We start from the raw sequence: 22,362 nt of genomic DNA on the forward strand, positions 1-22,362 counted from the left end.
TTAATTAATTAAATTTATATATAAAAATGAAAAGTAACTTCTTGTATTTATTACTAATATAAAATTGTTAGCATAATTAGAAACATATAACAACAGGTAATTAATTGACTTCAAAACAACCGCTTTTTTACTTAAGTTAACGTCATTTAGAAGTCTATTAATTACTTTTTGTAATTCTATATGTTTTTAATTAAATTGAATTGAATTTTATATTAGTAAAAATCCTAGTTGTTATTGTCCACGTTTTTAAACCTTTATTTATTAATTTTAATACATAAGATGTCACCAACTCTCGATCAATTTACATCATTTAGAATATAAAGTATTCGAAAAATTAAAATTTGTTTGCTTACAAAAATGCTGTTTTCGTGGTAGAAAAATAATGGTCAGCTGGTCAAATGTAATAGAAAATTTTTTCATATTATATCTTCCTGATGAAGTCTACAACCTTGGACGAAAGCTGGAAGTAATTAAAAATAAATGACAGTTGAGGCAGCTGAGTTCTTTCACTGCTTCCTATAACTTTCAATAGTAAATAAATAGGTCTATCGAGTTCATACATTTCTATGTAAATGCAAATAAAAACCTATATAAAAAATCTAAAACATAAGGGTTCTGGATTCTCCCCTTTGCTATCGCTCGATTTTCAAAAAAGGGATAATGGTAGAAACTGCACATGGGTATCCATTTCAGAATTACATGGGGTTAGCGAAAAATGTTAAAAAATCGCTGTAACGTTTTAAGTATGGAAAATTTGTGTTTCTCTGAAAAAATATTCAACGCACCTTTCAACTTAATAGTAAATGGTATATATAGGTATAATCTTATTAAAAGTAATAGTTTAATAGTTATAAGAAAACAATTTTTTATATGGGAAACTTACCTTTCCCACAATATAGTGCCCTTTCTATTATGTTTTCATTTCACTGCATGTATTTCAAAGTATATTGTGCTGCCTGTGGACGGACCCTGCTTCAATAAAGCTTTTTCTCTTCTCTACTCTAAAATTCCCAATTATGCGCCAATCAAATATACGAAAAGTGTCACCTTAAATAATCAGATTCATCAACTGTGGTCGTCAGTCGAGATAGACTTTAGCTACGGATTGTATTTTGACATTTGTCAATATTGAAGGTCACATTACATGTCATTCAGTTAATGCAGTAATCCTGTTGAACTGACGTGGCTTTTACTTGATGAAAATCCATTTAACAAAATAAATAAGAACCAAAAGGTCAGATTTTCACGAAATTATTTATTTTCACATGACAATTGTTTCGACAACACCGTGTCTTTATAAATTATTTGATATATAGATACCAATAAAATTGTAATACTCACACCGCAAGCCAAAAATCTGGAAATCAATTTTTCAATTACATCAAACACATCAAACGCGAAACTCTCTACTTATTCATACTTTAGTTTTTTGATTATTTCCAAATTCTAAATTTAAAGTATAAAGGATCCTTGAACCAACCTTACCTTGTAAAATCTTCCATAAATATTGAGATAACAAATTGTTATTGTCATTCACCTCTTCTCTCAATGAATTTAATAGCTTTAATATTTTTAATTTTCGGCACCGCATCTTAACAACTAAGGTTTGCCCCCACATTTATAATAAACTAATCTTCTTAATTTCATTTATTGTTATAACCTGCTGCCCTATGGCGGATACGTTATGGACCACCCTGTATAATGGTTTGACAAATTACACAAAAATGCGGTTAAGCTTTGATCATTTAGATGATTAATTTGTGCTTACCAATTTTAATGGGTAAGAAATGACAGACAGTTCACGCTCAATTTTTAAAATTAGTGGATTCTGTCATAATAACAATAATTAGTGCAATTAGTTGATAAAATAAAAAAGGTACTGTGGGAAAGTGGGCTTGACGGTTGTTCAAGATAAAATTGTAAAACTATAGGACTTACATACTAGACAAAAATCCAAAAAATAATTGTTTTCATTCAATTAAAAATAGTAGGTTCTTATTTCGCCCTCGAAGAGGACTTTCACTGCGCACACCTAGATGGTTACGAATAATTATGCAACAGATGCAAAAATCATTTGCGAAATAGATTTTGCAGGCGCTGCAAGCTTGGTTTGAGGGTGTCAATTTTTTTTGGAATTTATTGAAAATGTGTCAGCGATGCTTATATGGCTTTGAAATAATTTATGAAGATGATGCATAGCTATGTAGCAACTACTTTATTAAATAATAATATGAAAACTTTATTTCGTAAATAAACAAACTAAAATTCAAAAGCAGAAATGATTATTCATTATTATTATGCAACAAGTTTTATAAACATCAGAACATATTACAATTTGATCTAACGTTTCATTAGGTTTTGGGTTTTTGCACTAAGTGACTTGTGGCGTCATAAACAGAAGTGACAGGTGCCAAAATAGCAACAGTGTTTTAAATTTACTGAAAATATCCTATCACTCAAACTTGTGACTAAACAAGCATGAATAATAAAACTAATTTTTTGGATTGCCACAAGACCTCAGGTCTTTTAAACATTTGTCTGTATGGATTGGCACTATATACATCCCTCAGTGAGTGTATTCGTGCAGTTTTGCAAAAATGTATCCAAAAACTAATGGTCCTAGAAAAAGTGTAGTATGTAACACTTTGATAAAAGTCATTTTAGTCACGAGTTTGATTTGGTACAAAGGACAGTGTTGCGAGTGTTTAATAAATGAGTGGCTGAAGAAACTTATTGCATAATATACTATTAACCAATGAAACCAATCATTTTTAATTACACATAGGTACAATGAAATTATAGAGGAGTGTTCTTTAACACGTTCACGCCGGCGCAGGCCACTGGTAGCCCGCGCTAGACTGTTTCATTGGACGGCGCGTACCACCAGTACGCGCCGTCAATGGTTCTGTTAGAAATAATGAAAATTTAACGTTTATTTATCAAAAATATTTATTTTTATAAAAATTATATTCAATAACTTGTTATATAAATAAGTTTACAGTATTATAAATGTAACTCAAATTCGGCAAAAAATTTAAATAGTATTTTATTTATAACTACATGAACTATTGTTTTGTATGTAATTTGTTGAAACATTCCAAGCATAGTGCTGTCTGGCCCTTGCACTGGCCACAATCAGTATTAACTCTTGTAGTTTTGTTTGTGGCATAATCTATGCCCTTTTTCTTGGAAAATTTTTTATAGCATTCCTTGCAGCGTTTACGTGACTCTCTCCCAGATCTCTCATATGATTGAAGAACATGTTTACATGACGGTATAGAACAGTATATTTATTGATCAGCCAAAAGGTGATCAATAATAACTTCTTTAAATTGTAACATATTCATATTTTTAATGCTCCATCTTTTATGAATATACCAGGCAGTCACGAAGGAAGTTCCGCATATTAATTGTATTATTACTTTTCTGTACCATTTAATGGTTTTTTTCAAACAACAGTAATAACCCGATAGTTGATAGCTGATAAATCAACACCCTTTTTTGCAATATTATAATCAAACACACCATCCGGTTTTACTTTGCCATTTGTTCCTTCCACAAATTTACATGGGCGATTTTTTGAGGTAGTTAACATGCAAACTGGTCTTTTGTCAGTCCATTTCAGAAATTTTACACACACAAATGCATCAATTCAACACGTTTTTGTTTTTGTTTTGCCTGAAGTGGTAGAAATTTTTTGTTCATTTTTACAGTACCACAGATAAATGAATTATGCTGTAATAGTTCTTTACGCAAAGGAACACTCGTATAATAACTATCAGTAAATAAAATATCCATATTCCATTTATTACTGAAGTTATTTCCTTTACTGCCTGCCATTCTTCCTCGCCATCCTCATTCTCTGATATAGACACCACATTTTCTTCTTCTGGAGAACATAACAGAAGAGGAAGAAAGTATGTTGATGCCTTTCTCCTGCTCCTATTTATAGATTCATCAGAGTCACTTAATTCCATTTCCATGTTATCTACTTTTTATTAAAATAAAAATTTAAAAAATATTCTAACAACCTTATGCAATAATTGATGGCAGAAATCTATGGTCAGGATAATAAAATGGCACAAGTTACACAACTTTTGCAATAAGCACTCACTGTACTACTGAGCAAACAAGACGCCTATGCAGGTCTGAACAGGACATAATTGCGCGCTGCCTCACAGCAAAAAACATTAAAGTCGGTCCCGATGTGCAATAACAGAAATATCTATCTGCCTAGTTCAAAACATTGCTTTCAACATTTTAAGGGCAAAACTACAAACAAAAATTCACATACAATTTTAAAGCAATAATTTTGAGTTTATTGTGCATGAAATAAAACTTAAAATACATTTAAACGCTTCTGGATGTAAACAATAATGCTTCACGATTTATCAGAGGATTCTGCATTAGCGATCTCAGCCAAATCTTTTCTTTCTCGTAATCTCTCTCTAATCAACTCAGCAATTGCTCTCTGTGTTTGCCTCTCAAGTTTTTCCAACTTCTTTGCAATGTCGCGTTTTAAGTCCCAGTCTGGTTTTCTTGGAGCCAAAGAGGTCACGTCCAACTGATCAATAACAATCGCCGATTTTGCAGACTCCAATTGATCTTTAACCTGAAATCGATTCTGACTTGAAGCAAAATATATCACTTTTATTGAAAAACAAATATTACTTGAGAGCTAACATCTTCAGGTTTCTCGTTTGGCAAAACGTTTTCCTGGAGTCTATCATCTACAGGCCTATAACTTCGAAAAAGGGGTGCGGGCAATACCTCTTCAACAGGTACTTTGGAGTTACTTTCAGCAGTTTCTGATTTGTGTTCCCTTTTTCGTTTTAAAGCCAGTAATCGCTGCCTACGTTTGAGCGCTTCTTCTTCGAGATTTTTTTCATTATTAGTTTCCGACATTGTCATTTCTTGCGAATTTTTTAATATTAAATTTTATAATTCCTTCGTTCTCCTAAACTATAGAGAACCAAAATCAAGGTTAGGGTGAAAATATTGTATTTTCTTTTTTACTTGTAGTTCTCAAAATGCCGACGATCGGCCAGTTTTTACCAAAAGAGTGTATAAAAACAACTTCATAATTTTGATTGCACCAGAAAAAGAACCCCCATGGCCTGGGCACTTAGCTAGGAATATTTATATACATGTTTATCCGTTCTATTTTAGTATACTACTATATATTTAATTGGAAAGCTTGGGCAAAGATCTCAGCAAAGAAAAGGGCTTATTGAAGTAAATTCGTGTATCTTATGTGAGAATTCATTTGTGCTCTGTGGTGATATTCGTACCTATTTTTCCATGCTTTATCACACACCTGCTGTGTTCTGCGACTAAAAAATGGATTCTTCAAAAAACGGTCAACGAAAAAGAAAAAGTCCTAATACAAATAATATTTTTGAAGTAAATGAAGATGACTTATCTGCAGAAAATTCGGAGTCAGAGGAGCCCGAAGCAAAAGTTAAGAAGACAGACCATTCAAATGTATATGAGAAGCAAGTAAGCCAAAGTCCAAGTAACCTCCAAAATGAACAAAAAATTGATATATCTGAAGACTCATTTGTGCCCAAAATACGTAATGATATTGAAGATAAGTTTGATGAAAACATTATCAAGGTAGGTCTTTCAACTTACCTACATGATTATGTTACAACTCTTCACTTTCCATTGCTTGATTAATATATATCATTTGTTTCTTAAAGGAGGTGAGTATCCTAGAAGAAGGTGAAGTATCCGAATTTGATTCAAAATTGAATAATAATACTTCACAAGATTCATATATTACTATTACGTTCAAAGACAGAGAGGCAGCAGACATTTACAGGAAACCTTTTTTGAAATTTCTTCAGACATTTGTAGAATTACAAATAGAAGATAGTGCTAACACTGTAATTAAGTTATCTAGGACTGCCAATGTGAACCCTACTGACTGGGTAATAATAGATGACAGTCTTGACTTAACTCAAGAAGTGGATGAAGAATTGGCTAAAGAACTGCCTGTTACACCACAGTCAGGAAAGAAAAAGAAAAAAAAGAAAAAGAAAAAGGACTTATTTGTCCTGGACACTACTCCAGGTTTAGAGGATGAGGCTAACCAAACAAAATATTGGTCTAGATTTTTAATTAATGAAGCTGAGAAAAAAGATGAACAAGCACCTCATAAACGACCTATACCTTCAACTTGCTTTAATTGCAGTCAGAATCATAATATGAAAGATTGCCCCATGCCCAAAAATTATAGTGTAATCAACTCTAACAGACAAAAGTTGGCAAACAAAAATAAAGCTTGGTAAGCATTTTCATTATTTTTGGTAACAATTATTTCATAGTTTATAGATTTATACAATATGTCCCTTGGAACAATATGGGAAAGTTTATTATTAATTTTGGGAAAAAAACTTATTTTCTATAAAGCCATCTCATATTTTAAAATCTAAAATATAGTAACTAGATATTTGTATTCTCCGTTAGTATTCAATGTTTGTGAAAAAATAAGATCTTTACTAAGGGGTAAAGTATTTAGTTTTATTTCTTCACTGTGTTTCAATGAAAAAATGTATTCATCTTTGAAATTTATTTCAACGTACAGGGCTATACATTATATTTTGATACCCACCTACAGGGTTAATTTTGAAAAATAGAAAAAAGTTAAATACAAAAGTTTAAAGGTTTTTGCTCTAGTATCTTATGCAAATGTCAGAAAAAACAAACGACAATCGCAAGCTGTCAAAATAGCAGCAACATCATTTGTTTTGAATGGAATTCCGTAGATATTATTAGCTTAAATAACAAATATTTTTTCCTGATTTCAAGAGCATATAGTTTATCGACATTTCATTTAGATTTTTTTGAGATGTTTCAGTTTAAAAATAATTATCATTCGATTTCTGAACAATAGCCGTATTGTTTAAACATGGTCATGTCTGCCTTAATAGCAACTATATTATCTATGTTTGCAATTGTTGTAACAATGTTCTATTTTTGACAATGAATCAAAACTAAAGATCTGCAGTGTAAGTTAAATAACTGAAGATATTTTAAATGGGTTATATTGAGGAAGAAAAACTCCTGTAGATACATATCTACATGTGATCTAGGATAGGATAACTTTTATAATCACAAGAAGTTCACTCAAAATAGAAATAATATTAAATAATTAGTTTTGGTTAGTTAGTTAGTTTTTAGTTCTGATCAAGTTTTTTTAGTAAAAGTTTTGTATAGTATCAAATTTAACTTAAGTCTTGATTATAATTCATGATTTTTGCAAAACGATTTATAAAGAATAAGTTTTTTCTTAAAATTAATACTAGTTTCCCATATTGTTCCAACTTAATCTATATGTATAGTGTATACCTATGTGTTGATTTTTTAGTAGTAATTTGCAAGTAATTAAAGCTGAAATAACTGTTTTAGTCGATACCATCTGGAAGGAGACCAAAAATATAGCCATCTTTGTCCTGGCAAGATCTCCACGAATTTACAAAAAGCACTGGGTTTGCACAAGAACCAAATACCAAAGTTTTTTTATAAAATGAGAGAATGGGGTTACCCTCCAGGGTGGCTGGAGGAAGCAAAAATAGTGAAATCTGACTTGGCTATGTTTGATATACATGGCAATCATGTTAAAAATACTCATGCCAGAAATATTAAAGGGTTGGATCCTGAAAAACTAATTGACTATCCTGGATTTAACATTCCTCTCGAAAAACATATTAAAGATGTAAGTCTATATGTGTCCCAAAACAATTTGTATTTTAATTTTTGACAACTCAAACTAACCACACTAACTAGGTGATATTTGTACTATACAAAATGTCCAAAGTGTATAATATACATGAACATTTTAAATGCAAAAGTTGTTTGTATATATGTGATACATTTAATGAATATAGTTGCTATTAGGGTATGTCATAAGCATCTCAGCATGGAACACCCTGTTTTGGATTTCTGAAATTTTTTTATAATTAAATGTTTAAATTATGGTAGCACTATGCTGTGCATTCTTGTATTGACTACGTTTTATAATATATAAGTTGGAATTCATTCATCCATATTTTTTTTTTGGAAAAGGAATCAAGACATCATCACATGCCACCCTATTCACGCGATTATAGTAAAGAGATAATGATAGACTTTTATGAAAAACAGTGCATGGAGGAAGAAGACAATTCTGAAACTCAAGATATGGATTTAAGTAAGACAAATGAAACAGAAATTGTAGAGATCATTGAAATAACTGACACTGAAGTAAGAGAAATGGCCATATTATATTTTACAGTTATGTTAACAGTACTCAACTTTTTAGCTACAGTCGAAGGAGATTCTTACAATTAAAGAATCTCTATTGAATGCACCATCACCATCATTGAATGAGTTAGAAAAAGAGAAAGAGACTCTATTGGAACAACTAATTGATACAGATGAAGTATCTAATTCTGCTGTTTTACAGGATGATCAAGCTACTTCCCAGACTGAACACGAAGAACCGAAACAATCAAATGAAAAAAAGACAGATTCAAATGAACCCGTGGAAATAGATTTAACAAAAACCGAAAATGAGGATTATTTATGTTCAACTCCCATTACCAAACGCGATACTAACATTAGTGTGCGTAGTGTTACAACTAGCACATTTGGAACTCCGATATTGAAAAGTAGTTCTCCTTATAGTACATTGCCGAACCCTGATAATTTTTCTAAGGATGTGAGCCCCGTGATAAACTTTGAGAATTTGCCAAATTCGACAGGTAAGTATGAGCAAATGACAGGAGTGCTACAAAAAGTACGCACTACGTTAAAAGGTTTAAATCAGTGTAAAAGTTGAGGTCATGAACTGGTATTACATTAACATTTATTAAATGGTAGTTCAGAAATTCAGCCAATTTAATTACCTAAATCTTTTTCATGAAGGTTATAGCTAGGTATAGCTTGAATTTTTAATTTATAAATGGAGTGACCATATGATGCCATCCAACGGTTTCCCCAGTGGCTATAATAAATATACACATATACTTGTCTGTACATGTTTAATAAATTTGTACCTGTTTTAAGTCATGTAAATAAATTTTGTATGTAAAAATGTTTTTTGAAAACTTTAGTTAATTGAAAGTTGAAAAAAGAAAAAATATATTAATATTTAGTATTTCATACTTTGCTACAGAGAAAAAACAATATAAGAGTATTTAAGTGTCTAAAATTGTGTAATAGAGATATATTAATAAAAGTGATTATTTTCTTTGACTTATTTATTGGATTCTCCTTGCAATTGAAAAAAGCACATTGTGGGGTTAATAAATATTAATAAAAGTGATTATTTTCTTTGACTTATTTATTGGATTCTCCTTGAAATTGAAAAAAGCACATTCTGGGGTTAATAAAATACCGTATGCGGCAGGGTGCTGTATGTATATATAAATACGTTTTTCTACTCTATGCTTTCAAGTAGCCAGTTATGCTTGGATTAAGCATGCATAAAGTGTCACTTTAAGACAGTGGTTTCCAACATTTTTGTTCTTGCACTCTCTTTAAAAAAAATTGTTGTGCACCCTTAACTTTTCTAACAATCTAATTTCATAAATACTCAACTGATATTATAATTTATTTAATGGACTATAAAATAATATGCAATATTATGTAAAAATATATAAAAAAATAATTATTTGCTATAAGAAATAATTTTAAATGTAATAAAAAAAAATCTTAAAGAATACAAAAACAAAATGATATATAGGAACCAAGTGCATGCCCCTCTTGCAACAGTCACGCCCCTCAAGTTGGAAACCACTGCTTGGGGACCACCAGTAAAGATATGTTGCATTATTTTAAATACTTATAATATTAAATTTTAATTTATATGGAAAACACTAAAATTTTCTTATTAATGCTTTTATTTTTATTAAGAGTTTGAAGACTAATAAATAAACTAAAAAAAAGTTTCCCAATATTGTATTAGTTGGCGCTATTCAACAGGTCATAATTCAAATAGTTTACGATTTCTATGTTACAAGAATATACTTTTATACCATACAGAATATACAGAAGGAGCTGGAGAGTTGGTAACTAAACTCACACCAATTAGATTGTCTAATTGATTTATTTGATGACTCCTAATAATTATGTAAATATTTTATATACAAATATAAGCTGAGGTTGTGCAGAAAAATATAAAAATTTGTGTGATAAGGAATGTTAACAATCAAGGATAAAAATTATACCAAATCCCTCAATACATAACAAATAGGTCTGTCAAAACAGTATCCATATATATATATATATATATATATATATATATATATATATATATATATATATATATATATAAAATAGTTTCTAAAACTTTGAAATACATATGCCTGTCAATTTAAGAAAATATATTTTCAAATGAATAACACACTTTTTGTAAAGTATAACAAAATAATACTATTCAATTAGTTTACTGCTGGCGGTGGAGGTCCATTTGAGTTCTAAAAACACAAGAAATTCTAATCAAACCAAAACCTAAAGCTGTATGAAATCATACATTTTCATTTCTGCTTGGCTTCCTAACATCCTGTTGAATCTGTTGATTTCGAGGTCGTAGCATATACAACAATAAAACTGCAGCAAAGAAAACAGTCAAAATCAATAGACTGTCAGGGTTATTGGGATTCGTCCTGGGTGGTGTCGCTCCTACAAATACAGTTTGTCTCAGAGCATAAAAATGTTAAAAAGCAACTATTTAACTTTTAAAATTAAAAAGGGACTAAACCGAAAAGCAAAAAACCACACTTTTATAAACAGGGCGTCACTACGTCGGTTGGTGATGAATCGAACTTGATGTTTCACCAATCATCTTGTGGGCAAACAGAATCACTACATTACTATGTTGATCATTTACGAAACATCAACAGGTTCAATTCATCACCGTTGAAATTTAGAAGATTTGTAATGTTGACTCTTACAATGGACATTTAAATCAAAGAGTCTGTCACATAATGAAAATTTTAAATTCTGTGGTTCAATCTAATCGGAATTCTCAACTTTACAAATTGCAACTAAAAAATAATAGGTTCCAATTGTTTTTTAAACACAAAAGAAATTACACTTACCAGTTTCAAAGCATTCAGTGTCAGTGCATAAAGCTTGAGAATTTCTAAGCTGTGGAAAAATTATAGTTTAGTTCATTTCGAAAATTTGTATGGTTAATATATAACTTTGTGCAGCATTTATTTTTTATTCAGACCATGTTATTTGTAATTGAACTCTTTATATTTATTTTAATGATATTTTTAAATGTTGCAAATTCTATAATAAATGATAACACAGTATCTGGTTTGTTGTGACCTTGGGGAAATAAAGGGTAGAAAAAAGATTTCCAGTTTACTGACAAAGGTTTAAAAACCTGAAAAACAACTTACAACATTCAATAGGCGCCTCATAGCCAATTCATGATTCCATATGCAGGCGCACGGATCGAAACTGCCTGCGTCGTCGCCCATTTTTGTTATTCCTGAAAAATAGAAAGCTATTTTAGAAACTATCTTGGTGAATATTACATACAATACCTTAACGTTTCAGGTGGCCGAGGTTATAAAATAATAAAGAACATAAGCGCGGATAACAGAATTATTGCTCCAGTCCCATACTAATAATTATTTCTTATTACGTACCTACCCTATTTACAAATTAATAATAGATAAAACCACAGACAAAAGAAATGACGTTAAACAAGCTGATTGGTGACAAAGAAAGCCCAAAGAAAAGAACTAAATACATAGAATAAAGGGTTTACCAAAGACAGTGGAAAAGGTAGTTGGTCGATTTAATCGCTCCAGATTAGTGCGTAATCATGCTGCTACAGTGACGTTGTTGGCTCATTCACAGCATGAGTTTCTTCATCATTGGTTAATTTTTAGTATACAGAAAAGACAACTACTACGGAACTATTTTGTGGCCCACAGCGCCCTATACACCTATTTAAGAAGAATGGTTTATTTTTAATACATTAAAATTTCAAAATGCATTTGGTTTTAATTTGTGATCAAAGGTGATTTCTTGTATGAAACAAGTGCTTTATATTAATTGTTTGAAGAAAAAACAAACCTTAAACAAATAAATCCTAAAAAATATCGAAAATATTCTACGGTTTTTATTTTTTTTTAATTCTTTTGTTACAGCTAACTTTTTTCTTCCGATTGTTCTGAAAAATTCAGTTTAAAAAAAAGCAGTTGTTCAGTTGTTTCAAAGCACACATTGTCGAATGATTTTTTTTAGAATTAATAAAAATTTTCAAAGTTGATTAACAACTTTCACAATAAAACTTTTTGAAAACTGCACAGCTTTATATTAATTGTATCTTTAAACACTATGTTGCCATTATGCCACGAAAGAGGTAAAAATTGTCTTTTTCGTATGAGTATCCTGTATGGGTGGTATTATTATTATTGACGTATTTTGCTGATATTGCATAAACAAATAGTTCGTTTGGTTTCGTGTAACTATGGATTCATCAGAGTATTCAACAATGAAGGAAATGCAGACAAATACAACACAAATTGCCGTGCCTCACTAAACAAAAACGTGAAAGGTTAGTTACATCGCTGATTTAATTGCCCCAGATTAGCGCGTGATCATGCTGCTGCAGTGACGTTGTTGGCCCGTTTACTGCATGAGTTTCTTCGCATTTCATCATATTCATTTAAAAGTTCTATTTAAAACGCTTTATTTTATATTTATGACAAAATGAACACAAATGAACCAAAAATCAATATTTTTAACAAATACTAAGGATTTTCCTTTTCTGATCAAAACATTAAATAAAAAATCCAGATCTATATTTAAAAATGTTCACCAGAATTTAATAAATATAGCATAGTAATCTAGGACCGGTGTAAAAAATAAAACCTCGTCTACACGAATGTTCTAGTAAAACTAGCCCAATAAAGGTTTTCGACGAATACCAAATGGGCTTCGAAAGGTTCTTACCTCCTCTCGCCGAATCAGATCAGCGGAAGATGTTGAGAGGAAACCGAAGGACGGTCTCGTGTCGACGCATGCGACGCCAAGGTTTTCCACCCGCGTCTCTTTTTCAACAGTTAAGAGTAGGCACAGAAGCAGTTCGCATGGGCCAGACAGACTCTGGTTTTCATCTAGTACCCATCTTCTGGCGTTAGCGAGAGATGCCAAGAATAACCAACACGTAAGTGTGACAGTTGTTTTTCATTCTGTTTGCTGACTATACTGCACTACATACGAAAATATGATGTTTAGTTCACTTTCTCAATGTGATACTCTAAAATTAAATTAAAAATACTTAAATACCGAGTAAGCCAATAGTTTGAAAAAGTACTAGATTTCCCTTAATAAAAAAATGTTTTAATAGCTGTTGCATAGAATCAGGACATAGACACTTCAAAAATATTTATAGATAATTTAGAAAAACGTGGCAATACAAAAAATTATTTTTTAAATGCAAAACTCATTTGTTTGTTTCGGCACGGAAAAAATATTATATAGATTGAATCGTAAAAATATTATATTTAAACTTTTTTATCTCTTAGAATTTGATCCGCATGTCCTCATTGCGGTAAGTACTCGCGAAAACAGCATTTTCACATCCCAAACAACGCCAGTTACACTAGCAAGCAAAGGCCGCTATTTGCTAGTTTATGTGGCTTGCAAAGTAAAGTTTTTAAATTTATTTACTTAAAAACTTGGCTTTTTGTAGAAAAGATTCGAGCACCAATATTACCCGTTACAGGACATTTTTTCTCAAGCGAATGGGTCGTTGGCTCACGACTAATTGATAAAGTGAAAAGGCTCTTCTTTTTATGGTAACAAACTGTAAGGAAATGTCTTGATAAACATTTATGAGAATGTTACAGTACACACAGTAAATAGTTTTCATTCATATCGCCTTTGAGAACTACGTATCGAGAAATCGGATGGCATCATATTGCCATCCGATAGAGCTTGCAAATGAGTTCGCTCATTTGTATCTATTGGATTCACGCACGTTTTTGGGGGTGCCGAGTACTAATAGGAATCTATATATATATATATATATATATATATATATATATATATATATATATATATATATATATATATATATATATATATATATATATATATATATATATATATATATATATATATATATATATATATATATATATATATATATATATATATATATATATATATATATATATATATATATATATATGTACATTGGCAATTTTGTTAACATTGTGCATTACACTTTGTACATCTCATTTTGGTTATCTATAATCTGAGATTAGCACAATTGTATTATACATTGCGTGTTCTTTTTTATATTTAGTGTAATTTGTCTGCCTTCTTGAAAATTTGTTTTTGTTTTACAAAGAAAATTCATTCATAAACTTATCACTATAAACCTTAGCGATTTGTATACACTCTTCAGGAATTTTGGAGTAGTAGTAGTAAAAATGGTTGTAGATAAATCTTTCAGTGAGCCTGTATAACTGTATTTTCCCTATGAGAGATTTTTTTATGGAAAGAAAATTTCCTATTAAATAAGATAAGATATCTAATACCATTTTTTATCCAACATTTACGTATTAAGAACAAATATTTCCCCAATAACTTCAGTCAGTTAGTTAGTCATCTAATACATGCAACTTTTGAACGCTATTTATGTTTAAAAAACCAGGCCACACATATAGTTTTTGCGTTATAGTTTTTAAGATATGGGTCAGTATTCCTTGTTATATTATAACAAGCAAAAAGATCTAAAAATTGAATATTTTCCATAAAAAATCGGTATTTTAATATATAAAACGTTGTTTTCTCAACTTTTTGTGTTTTTGAAAAGACTTCAAGGGGCTGTTTCTCGAACTCAACAATGTTAAAAGACTAAAACTTGACTTGATATATCGGTTGTTGATGAAAATAATACGTGCATTATATTGACTATCCAGACATAACAATCTGAATTGAAAAGTTTCGTATATTAGTCTACCTAACTTGTCTATGTCCGAAATTCAAAAATTGTCCAACTGTTAATTTTATTATTCCCATCGGTTTGACGATATTTATATATATATATATATATATATATATATATATATATATATATATATATATATATATATATATATATATATATATATATATATAAGTTTCGGATATATATATATATATATATATATATATATATATATATATATATATATATATATATATATATATATATATATATATATATATATATATATATATATGTATATATATATATATATATACATATATATATATATATATATATATATATATATATATATATATATATCCGAAACTTTAAAACCGTTTACAAAAATTACAAAACCTACATTAGCAATCCAAGGAACATACGAAAAAGAAGCCCTTTTTTCACTTGGCAATTTCGCAAAATTGAATTGGGCAGCTAAGAATTGGGCAATTAAGATTGCTATTACTAGTATTTTCACATTCATACCATAAAAAGGTATTACAACATGTTATTCAGCTTTAAATACAACACACATTTTTAAGACGTGTTTTTTTTTTGTGTCTGATATTCACTTACTCCTGGAGTGATGGGAATGAAAAAAAAACACTAGCAAAATCATAATAATTCGAAAAGTCGCTTTATTCTGTACAGTAGTAAAGCATGTCATTATCTTAGTAACATACCTGAATGTTGGTCACCTGCAAATTACTAAGCAAGAGTTGTTCAGCTGAAATTTACAAAAAATAATGTAATGCCCAGTTTATCGCGCTGTACAATTATTATGACAATGTTACTAATTACACCTTTAATTTATGATTATAGTGATGAAAAATGTCTGGAAATATTTCTCTGAGATTAATACCTGTCAAATGAAATTTAAGAGGATTATTTTATTATTATAGTAATGTCCGTTATATTTTCGGCAATATTTGTGGGTTGACTTGAAGATAAAAGGCATTTTAAAAAAGAAATCATTTGACGGGTACAATTCAGTGTAAACAAAGGATTACAAGGGTAGACCAAACCAAAGCAAAACCAGTACGGTAGACCAAATTTACACAAATGGTTAAGACGTTTATTTGGGACGATTCATTCCTCTTTCGCCAAGTTTTGCATCTGTATTAGGGTTAATCTCTGACCAAATTATTGCTATCGCTTTCGAGCGAGATAACTAACAAAGGGTCGTTGATTAAAATACAAAACTAATAGTTTAAGTTTCTCTAAATGATTGTGCGATTTTGTTTTCTTTGTTAGATACGATTAGCCATAAATTCCAACCAACTGCGCGTCGTCATTTTTGTGACCGGTTTAACTCACTGAGCGGGCCTCGCGATAGCAAACAAACTAAATTATCCGTAAATAAGTTAATGAGCTAAAAGAAAATTTTACAAATGTAGGTGTCTGGGAATTTTACGAACACAGGAAGGCGGAATTAAGACAACGCTTGCCTAGTTCCTAACCTTTTAAGCATGTTAAGGTTAATATACTTTGAAATAAAAAATAACAGTTAAATATTTCACTGCTTCACTGTTGCTTCGTTAATTTTAATTTTATTTTAACTTTTATGATAACGGTTAGCAGTAAGATTCGCGTAAATATAATTATATAGGTAATTAATAAAATACTATAATATAAAGAGAATATATATATATATATATATATATATATATATATATATATATATATATATATATATATATATATATATATATATATATATATATATATATATATATATATATATATATATATATATATATATATATATATATATATATATATATATATATATATATATATATATATATATATATATATTCTCACGTATTGATTCACGGATGGAAAAATGTGATGACACTATATTCCGGGATATCATCCGTTCGCTCGTTGAACTCCGACTGGAATCCTGCTTCCGACTGGAATCCTGCAGACGTTTCGCCAATGCTCGTGTTCGAAGTGTTTTCGGAGCGCGAGCATTGAAGATGCCAAGTGAGATTTTATATATGTATATATATATATATATATATATATATATATATATATATATATATATATATATATATATATATATATATATATATATATATATATATATATATATATATATATATATATATATATATATATATATATATATATATATATATATATATATATATGATGACACTATATTCCGGGATATCATCCGTTCGCTCGTTGAACTCCGGCTGGAATCCTGCAAATCCTGCATCCGACTGGAATCCTGCAGACGTTTCGCCAAAATCTCACTTGGTATCTTCAATGCTCGCGCTACGAAAACACTTCGAACACTCGAATCCATCCGTGAATCAATCGTGAGTATATATAGATATATATTGGGTTGTTCGGAAAGTCATTTCGTTTTTTTTGGGGAACATGAAAGACAGTTTTCGTATAATGAATAAATATTTTATTAAATTATATATTGGCCATTCTGGTCCAACACCTTTTGCCATCTTTCTGGCAGTAACATAATTCCCCTCCCATAAAAGTTTTGGTGCTTGCTGGCAAAAAACTGGTTCAGGTGGTTTTTGACATCTTCATTTGAGGTAAAGGTTTTGCCATCCAAAAAATTTTGCAGGGACCGGAACAAATAGTAGTCGGAAGGCGCCAGATCTGGAGAATATGGTGGATGTTGCAGTACGTCCCATTCAAGCTATAAAAGTTTTTGGCGAGTGACCAAACTTGTGTGAGGTCTCGCATTATCCTGGTGGAACACTACACCCTTCCTGTTGTTTAATTTGGGCCTCTTCTCTTTAAGTGAATCATTCAATTTGTCCAGTTGATGACAATAGACTTCTGAATTAATCGTTGTATTGTCCGGCAAAAGCTCAAAAAAAAACGATTCCTTTGACATCCCACCAAACGGAGAGCATCACCTTTTTTTGGTGACACGCTTTGAGCCGGTTCATCTTTTCTGCTCCATGACCTCTTGCGTTTAACATTGTTGTATACAACCCATTTTTCGTCCCCAATAATAATCCGCTTCAAAAATGGATCATTTTCTTGACGTTTGAGGAGCGAATCACACACGTCAACGCGACGACACAAATTTCGCTCCGTCAGGACATGGGGCACCCACACATCGAGCTTCGAGGTTAAGCCCATGCCTTTCAAATGGCCATAAACAGTCGAATTCGACAAATCTAACCTCTCACCGATCTCTCGTGTGGTTATTCGCCGATTTGCATCAACTAATGCCTTTATCGCATCTTTGTCAGCTTCGACCGGCCTTCCAGACCGTGGTGCATCTTCGATATTAAAATTGCCGGATCGAAATTTTGCAAACCAGTTCTGACACTGGCGTACTGTTAACACACCTTCTCCATACACATCCATCAATTTTTTTCTCCCTTGGACAGCATTTTTACCTTTTCTGAAGTAAAAAAGTAAAATATGACGAAAATGCTTCTTATTGCTCTCCATATTTAAAAGGGCACCAACCAAAAACTACTGCGTAGAATTAATAGAACTTTTTCACACACAAGCCTTGCAATATCAGCTCTCAAGACATATAATGGTTATGCGGCTTAAGTGTGAAGTTGGTTTCGAAAAAACGTAATTAAGTCCTCTGACGGGAAAAAACGAAATTACTTTCCGAACAACCTTATATATATATATATATATATATATATATATATATATATATATATATATATATATATATATATATATATATATATTGGTGGTGTTCGAAGTGTTTTCGGAGCGCGAGCATTGAAGATGCCAAGTGAGATTTTGGCGAAACGTCTGCAGGATTCCAGTCGGATGCAGGATTCCAGTCGGAGTTCAACGAGCGAACGGATGATATCCCGGAATATAGTGTCATCACATTTTTCCATCCGTGAATCAATACGTGAGTATATATATATATATATATATATATATATATATATATATATATATATATATATATATACACGGCTCTAGGACAATACTTAAAAATTGCAAATATTGTATAGTTTTTATCCCGCATGTTTTCAATTTGAGAATTTTTGGAAAAATGGAAAATGGATTCGTGGGAAACGAAACTGACGTGGTAAAGTGACGCTTCCCGCACGCTAGATCGGTGGGTAATTAGGTATTTTACAGACGGGAGTAGAAAAAGTATTTTTTCTACTCCCGTGAGTTTCGTTCGTTTCGTTTTCGTTTCTCATGAATACGAGCCACTTCGGACATTTCCGAGATTTTACCCCACGGATTTGGGAGCAATCGGATGTTTTCCGAGATATTTCCCAAGCTTTGAATTTTGACGTTTGTCAATTCTGATGGTCATGTCAGTGAATGTATTCGTGTTGTTTGGCGAAAATGTACCCAAAAACTAACGGTCGTAGAAAAAGTATAGTATGCAACACGTTCGGTAAACTTTTTAACTCACTCGTTTATTAAAAACTCGCTCCGCTCGTGTCAAACAAACTCGCGAGTCAAATAACGTTTACCGCACTTGTTGCATAATATACTATTATGATACAATTTTTAATATTCGCCTTTTTAATTTACAATTAATTCACAATGAATAATAAAATGAGCTTTTATATACAGAAAGCAATATCTTTTTTTTTTAATTTGGTAGATATGGACCTCCGAATTTAGTCCTCAATTTTTGTTTATACATAGGCAGTGATCAGCCGTTTAATATTTTTAGGATGTCCAAGAATATGACGGATTCTCATCGGCATATTAATAAAAAATCGAAAAACGATTCGAAATTTAGCGGTATTAAAATTTATTTCATAACCCAAATTCGGAATCAAACCAACCAATTGAGTACGTATTCAATGTCGAGGGTAGTAATTAATGGAGCTTTGAAAATCGCGGTCTGACACATGTCCGGCACAGGGAAACACTTATGATGTAGTGGACAAGACCGCTCGTGAATTATTACCCCTATCAATCAACAGATTTCAGCTAACTGGGTTTCGCTGTTACATTTTAATTTTTCCAGAAAAAAAAAAGTAAATTCTACGCGAACATTTTAAAAGGGCTCTGCAGTTTGGAAGCACTCGAATGGTAATTTATTTATTAGTCATACACACATCCATCATCCGAGGCCAGTTAGAGATGGGGCAAATTAGAATATCTTTTTATAAAGAAATGCAAACAACGCAAATAGATTAATATCAACTAAAAATAATTGATAATTTTAGCACATGTTCCGATGTGAAATTGCCCAATAAAGTAAAATTAAAATGAAGTTCACACCACAAAAACAACTTTGAATTAAAAATTTTTATTTTACTACACCAAAATCATCACAAAATTGTATCTTAAAAAATCTATTTTTTCATGGATTTGTGATAGATTATAATAAAAATCCTAAGTCAATAACTTATTCTATTTTAGGGTTAAAAACCCCTAAAGGTATAATAAAATGCAAAAAACAGGACACAAAGATACAAAGGCTTGTAAACTACAAATGGGTGACATGATGAAAACTCTTTTGGCTACTATTCATGAAGATCGGGGACTCCATAGATTCATCTTTACCTAATACTGATTTCTTCCTGTAGTATTCGCGGCTTCTGTCACAAACACCACGATCATCAGCAGCCATCAGCAGAAGAAAACAGCATTCGCGACCATCATGTCCTCATGTAAACAACCCAAATGCTTCCGAGATGGCGGCATACCCATACAGACTGCCGACCACCGGGAGACCTGGGGTAAGAAGGTTGACTTCCTGCTCTCGGTCATCGGGTTTGCTGTCGATCTCGCCAATGTCTGGAGATTCCCATACTTGTGTTTCAAAAATGGTGGCGGTAAGTTTAACTCCATAAGAACATTTACAATATTTTCCAAAAACTTGTTTATCGATCGCAAATGATATAAGCTGCAGATTGTTAAACTTCTATTGGTTAGAAATTATGGCAAGAGAATGTATTGGGTACGGAGTTAGGTTTCTAGGTAAAGTCCCGCATAATTACGGGCTCCGTCATTTTTTCACCTCCAAATATATTGGCAACATTCCATTGAGATTATAGTATCCAGGGTTTCGATGTTTTCTTTATCATGTATAAACGAGCATCCGCCTCTCTGAAGTTGATATTGTTGACGTTTCTGCTTTTCAGCTTGCTAATAATATGCTAGGGTAACAGTCTAATATAGATAAGTTCCTCTTAGTAGTTTTTATGATTTTAGGGAAACGCTGCAAATATGTTAGCGCTTCCAGTGCTTATACATAAAGATTTTTCACTTTTATACCAACATTCTTGCATATACCCTTCGGCCTGAAATATGCTTCATTATGTACCTTTAAATGCCAGTCCCACACTGATTCGCGTTGGAGTTATCAGCTGTGTTTAAAACTCCCCAGCCGTATCGAAATGGATGGAGGCTGATGGCAGGTTAGAAGGTTTTGTATTAATCTAATTATTCTGGCATATCTATTTGCTTTATGAAAGGGATCTTTGAGATATAAAGAAAGTAAGTTAACTTAAATTTAAATTTTGACACCTTGTATTTTGAAAACCCGGTCACTCTTGACACATGTTTAGTTGAACCTTTACCCTTGAATTTAATTCTGCTCTTGAAATGATGACATAACAACACCGAGCGAAAACATATTGCTCCAAAATCGTAGCGGACATAATCTATTTAAAATATGGAAGACCATGCTTTTTTAAGGAACTTTGTAACACACAATATTGTCTGTTTATTACATATATTACATACACATTAAATGTAATAGACACCGCCGCTATTATAATCAATACGAAATCAACTGGAACAACATGAAAGAAAGTCAGGTTATAGTGCCTGAAGCACGAACGTGCGAAAGTAAATTAAAAGAATATGAAAAAACTGCTTAAATCATTTGAATTTCAATTCAATTGTCAAACATCAGTGGGACCATATGTTGTTCTATATATATATATATATATATATATATATATATATATATATATATATATATATATATATATATATATATATATATATATATATGATGACACTATATTCCGGGATATCATCCGTTCGCTCGTTGAACTCCGACTGGAATCCTGCATCCGACTGGAATCCTGCAAATCTTGCATCCGACTGGAATCCTGCAGACGTTTCGCCAAAATCTCACTTGGCATCTTCAATGCTCGCGCTCCGAAAACACTTCGAACACTGGGAGGTTATCGGCGGTGCGTGCGGTATTTATACTCTGCGCCGTAGATGGTAACGGTGCCGTCGGATGCAAGATTTGCAGGATTCCAGTCGGATGCAGGATTCCAGTCGGAGTTCAACGAGCGAACGGATGATATCCCGGAATATAGTGTCATCACATTTTTCCATCCGTGAATCAATACGTGAGAATATATATATATATATATATATATATATATATATATATATATATATATATA

At 31.4% G+C, this 22,362-nt stretch overlaps 4 protein-coding genes across 4 annotated transcripts in view; 2 read left to right on the forward strand and 2 right to left on the reverse strand.

Annotated features, from left to right (window-relative positions):
- Positions 1-4,296: 4,296 nt before the first annotated feature.
- On the reverse strand, positions 4,297-5,176 carry LOC132703765 (coiled-coil domain-containing protein 12). The gene is made up of 3 exons (XM_060673215.1): positions 5,017-5,176; positions 4,672-4,962; positions 4,297-4,612 (listed from the first exon to the last, which is right to left on the reverse strand). Exons 2-3 carry the CDS (start codon positions 4,909-4,911, stop codon positions 4,382-4,384), a joined length of 471 nt encoding a protein of 156 aa, XP_060529198.1. The 5' UTR covers positions 4,912-4,962; positions 5,017-5,176; the 3' UTR covers positions 4,297-4,381.
- A 33-nt stretch (positions 5,177-5,209) lies between these two features.
- On the forward strand, positions 5,210-9,219 carry LOC132703764 (zinc finger CCHC domain-containing protein 8 homolog). The gene is made up of 5 exons (XM_060673214.1): positions 5,210-5,616; positions 5,703-6,289; positions 7,414-7,720; positions 8,071-8,247; positions 8,306-9,219. Exons 1-5 carry the CDS (start codon positions 5,341-5,343, stop codon positions 8,822-8,824), a joined length of 1,866 nt encoding a protein of 621 aa, XP_060529197.1. The 5' UTR covers positions 5,210-5,340; the 3' UTR covers positions 8,825-9,219.
- Positions 9,220-10,355: 1,136 nt separating this feature from the next.
- LOC132703413 (small integral membrane protein 14) lies at positions 10,356-11,701 on the reverse strand. Its single transcript, XM_060672659.1, has 5 exons — positions 11,544-11,701; positions 11,397-11,488; positions 11,088-11,136; positions 10,520-10,668; positions 10,356-10,463 (listed from the first exon to the last, which is right to left on the reverse strand). Exons 2-5 carry the CDS (start codon positions 11,475-11,477, stop codon positions 10,428-10,430), a joined length of 315 nt encoding a protein of 104 aa, XP_060528642.1. The 5' UTR covers positions 11,478-11,488; positions 11,544-11,701; the 3' UTR covers positions 10,356-10,427.
- Positions 11,702-13,084: 1,383 nt separating this feature from the next.
- The window catches only part of LOC132703412 (sodium-dependent dopamine transporter), a 30,911-nt gene continuing 21,633 nt past the window's right edge, over positions 13,085-22,362 (forward strand). The window contains exons 1-2 of the mRNA XM_060672658.1: positions 13,085-13,177; positions 20,521-20,769. Coding sequence (XP_060528641.1) covers positions 20,595-20,769 — 175 coding nt within the window. The 5' untranslated portion in view covers positions 13,085-13,177; positions 20,521-20,594. The remainder of the gene's footprint in view (positions 13,178-20,520; positions 20,770-22,362) is intronic.

The sequence above is a fragment of the Cylas formicarius genome, unplaced genomic scaffold (assembly GCF_029955315.1).
Source record: "Cylas formicarius isolate icCylForm1 unplaced genomic scaffold, icCylForm1.1 PGA_scaffold_6__28_contigs__length_40554024, whole genome shotgun sequence".
Taxonomy (NCBI): domain Eukaryota; kingdom Metazoa; phylum Arthropoda; class Insecta; order Coleoptera; family Brentidae; genus Cylas; species Cylas formicarius.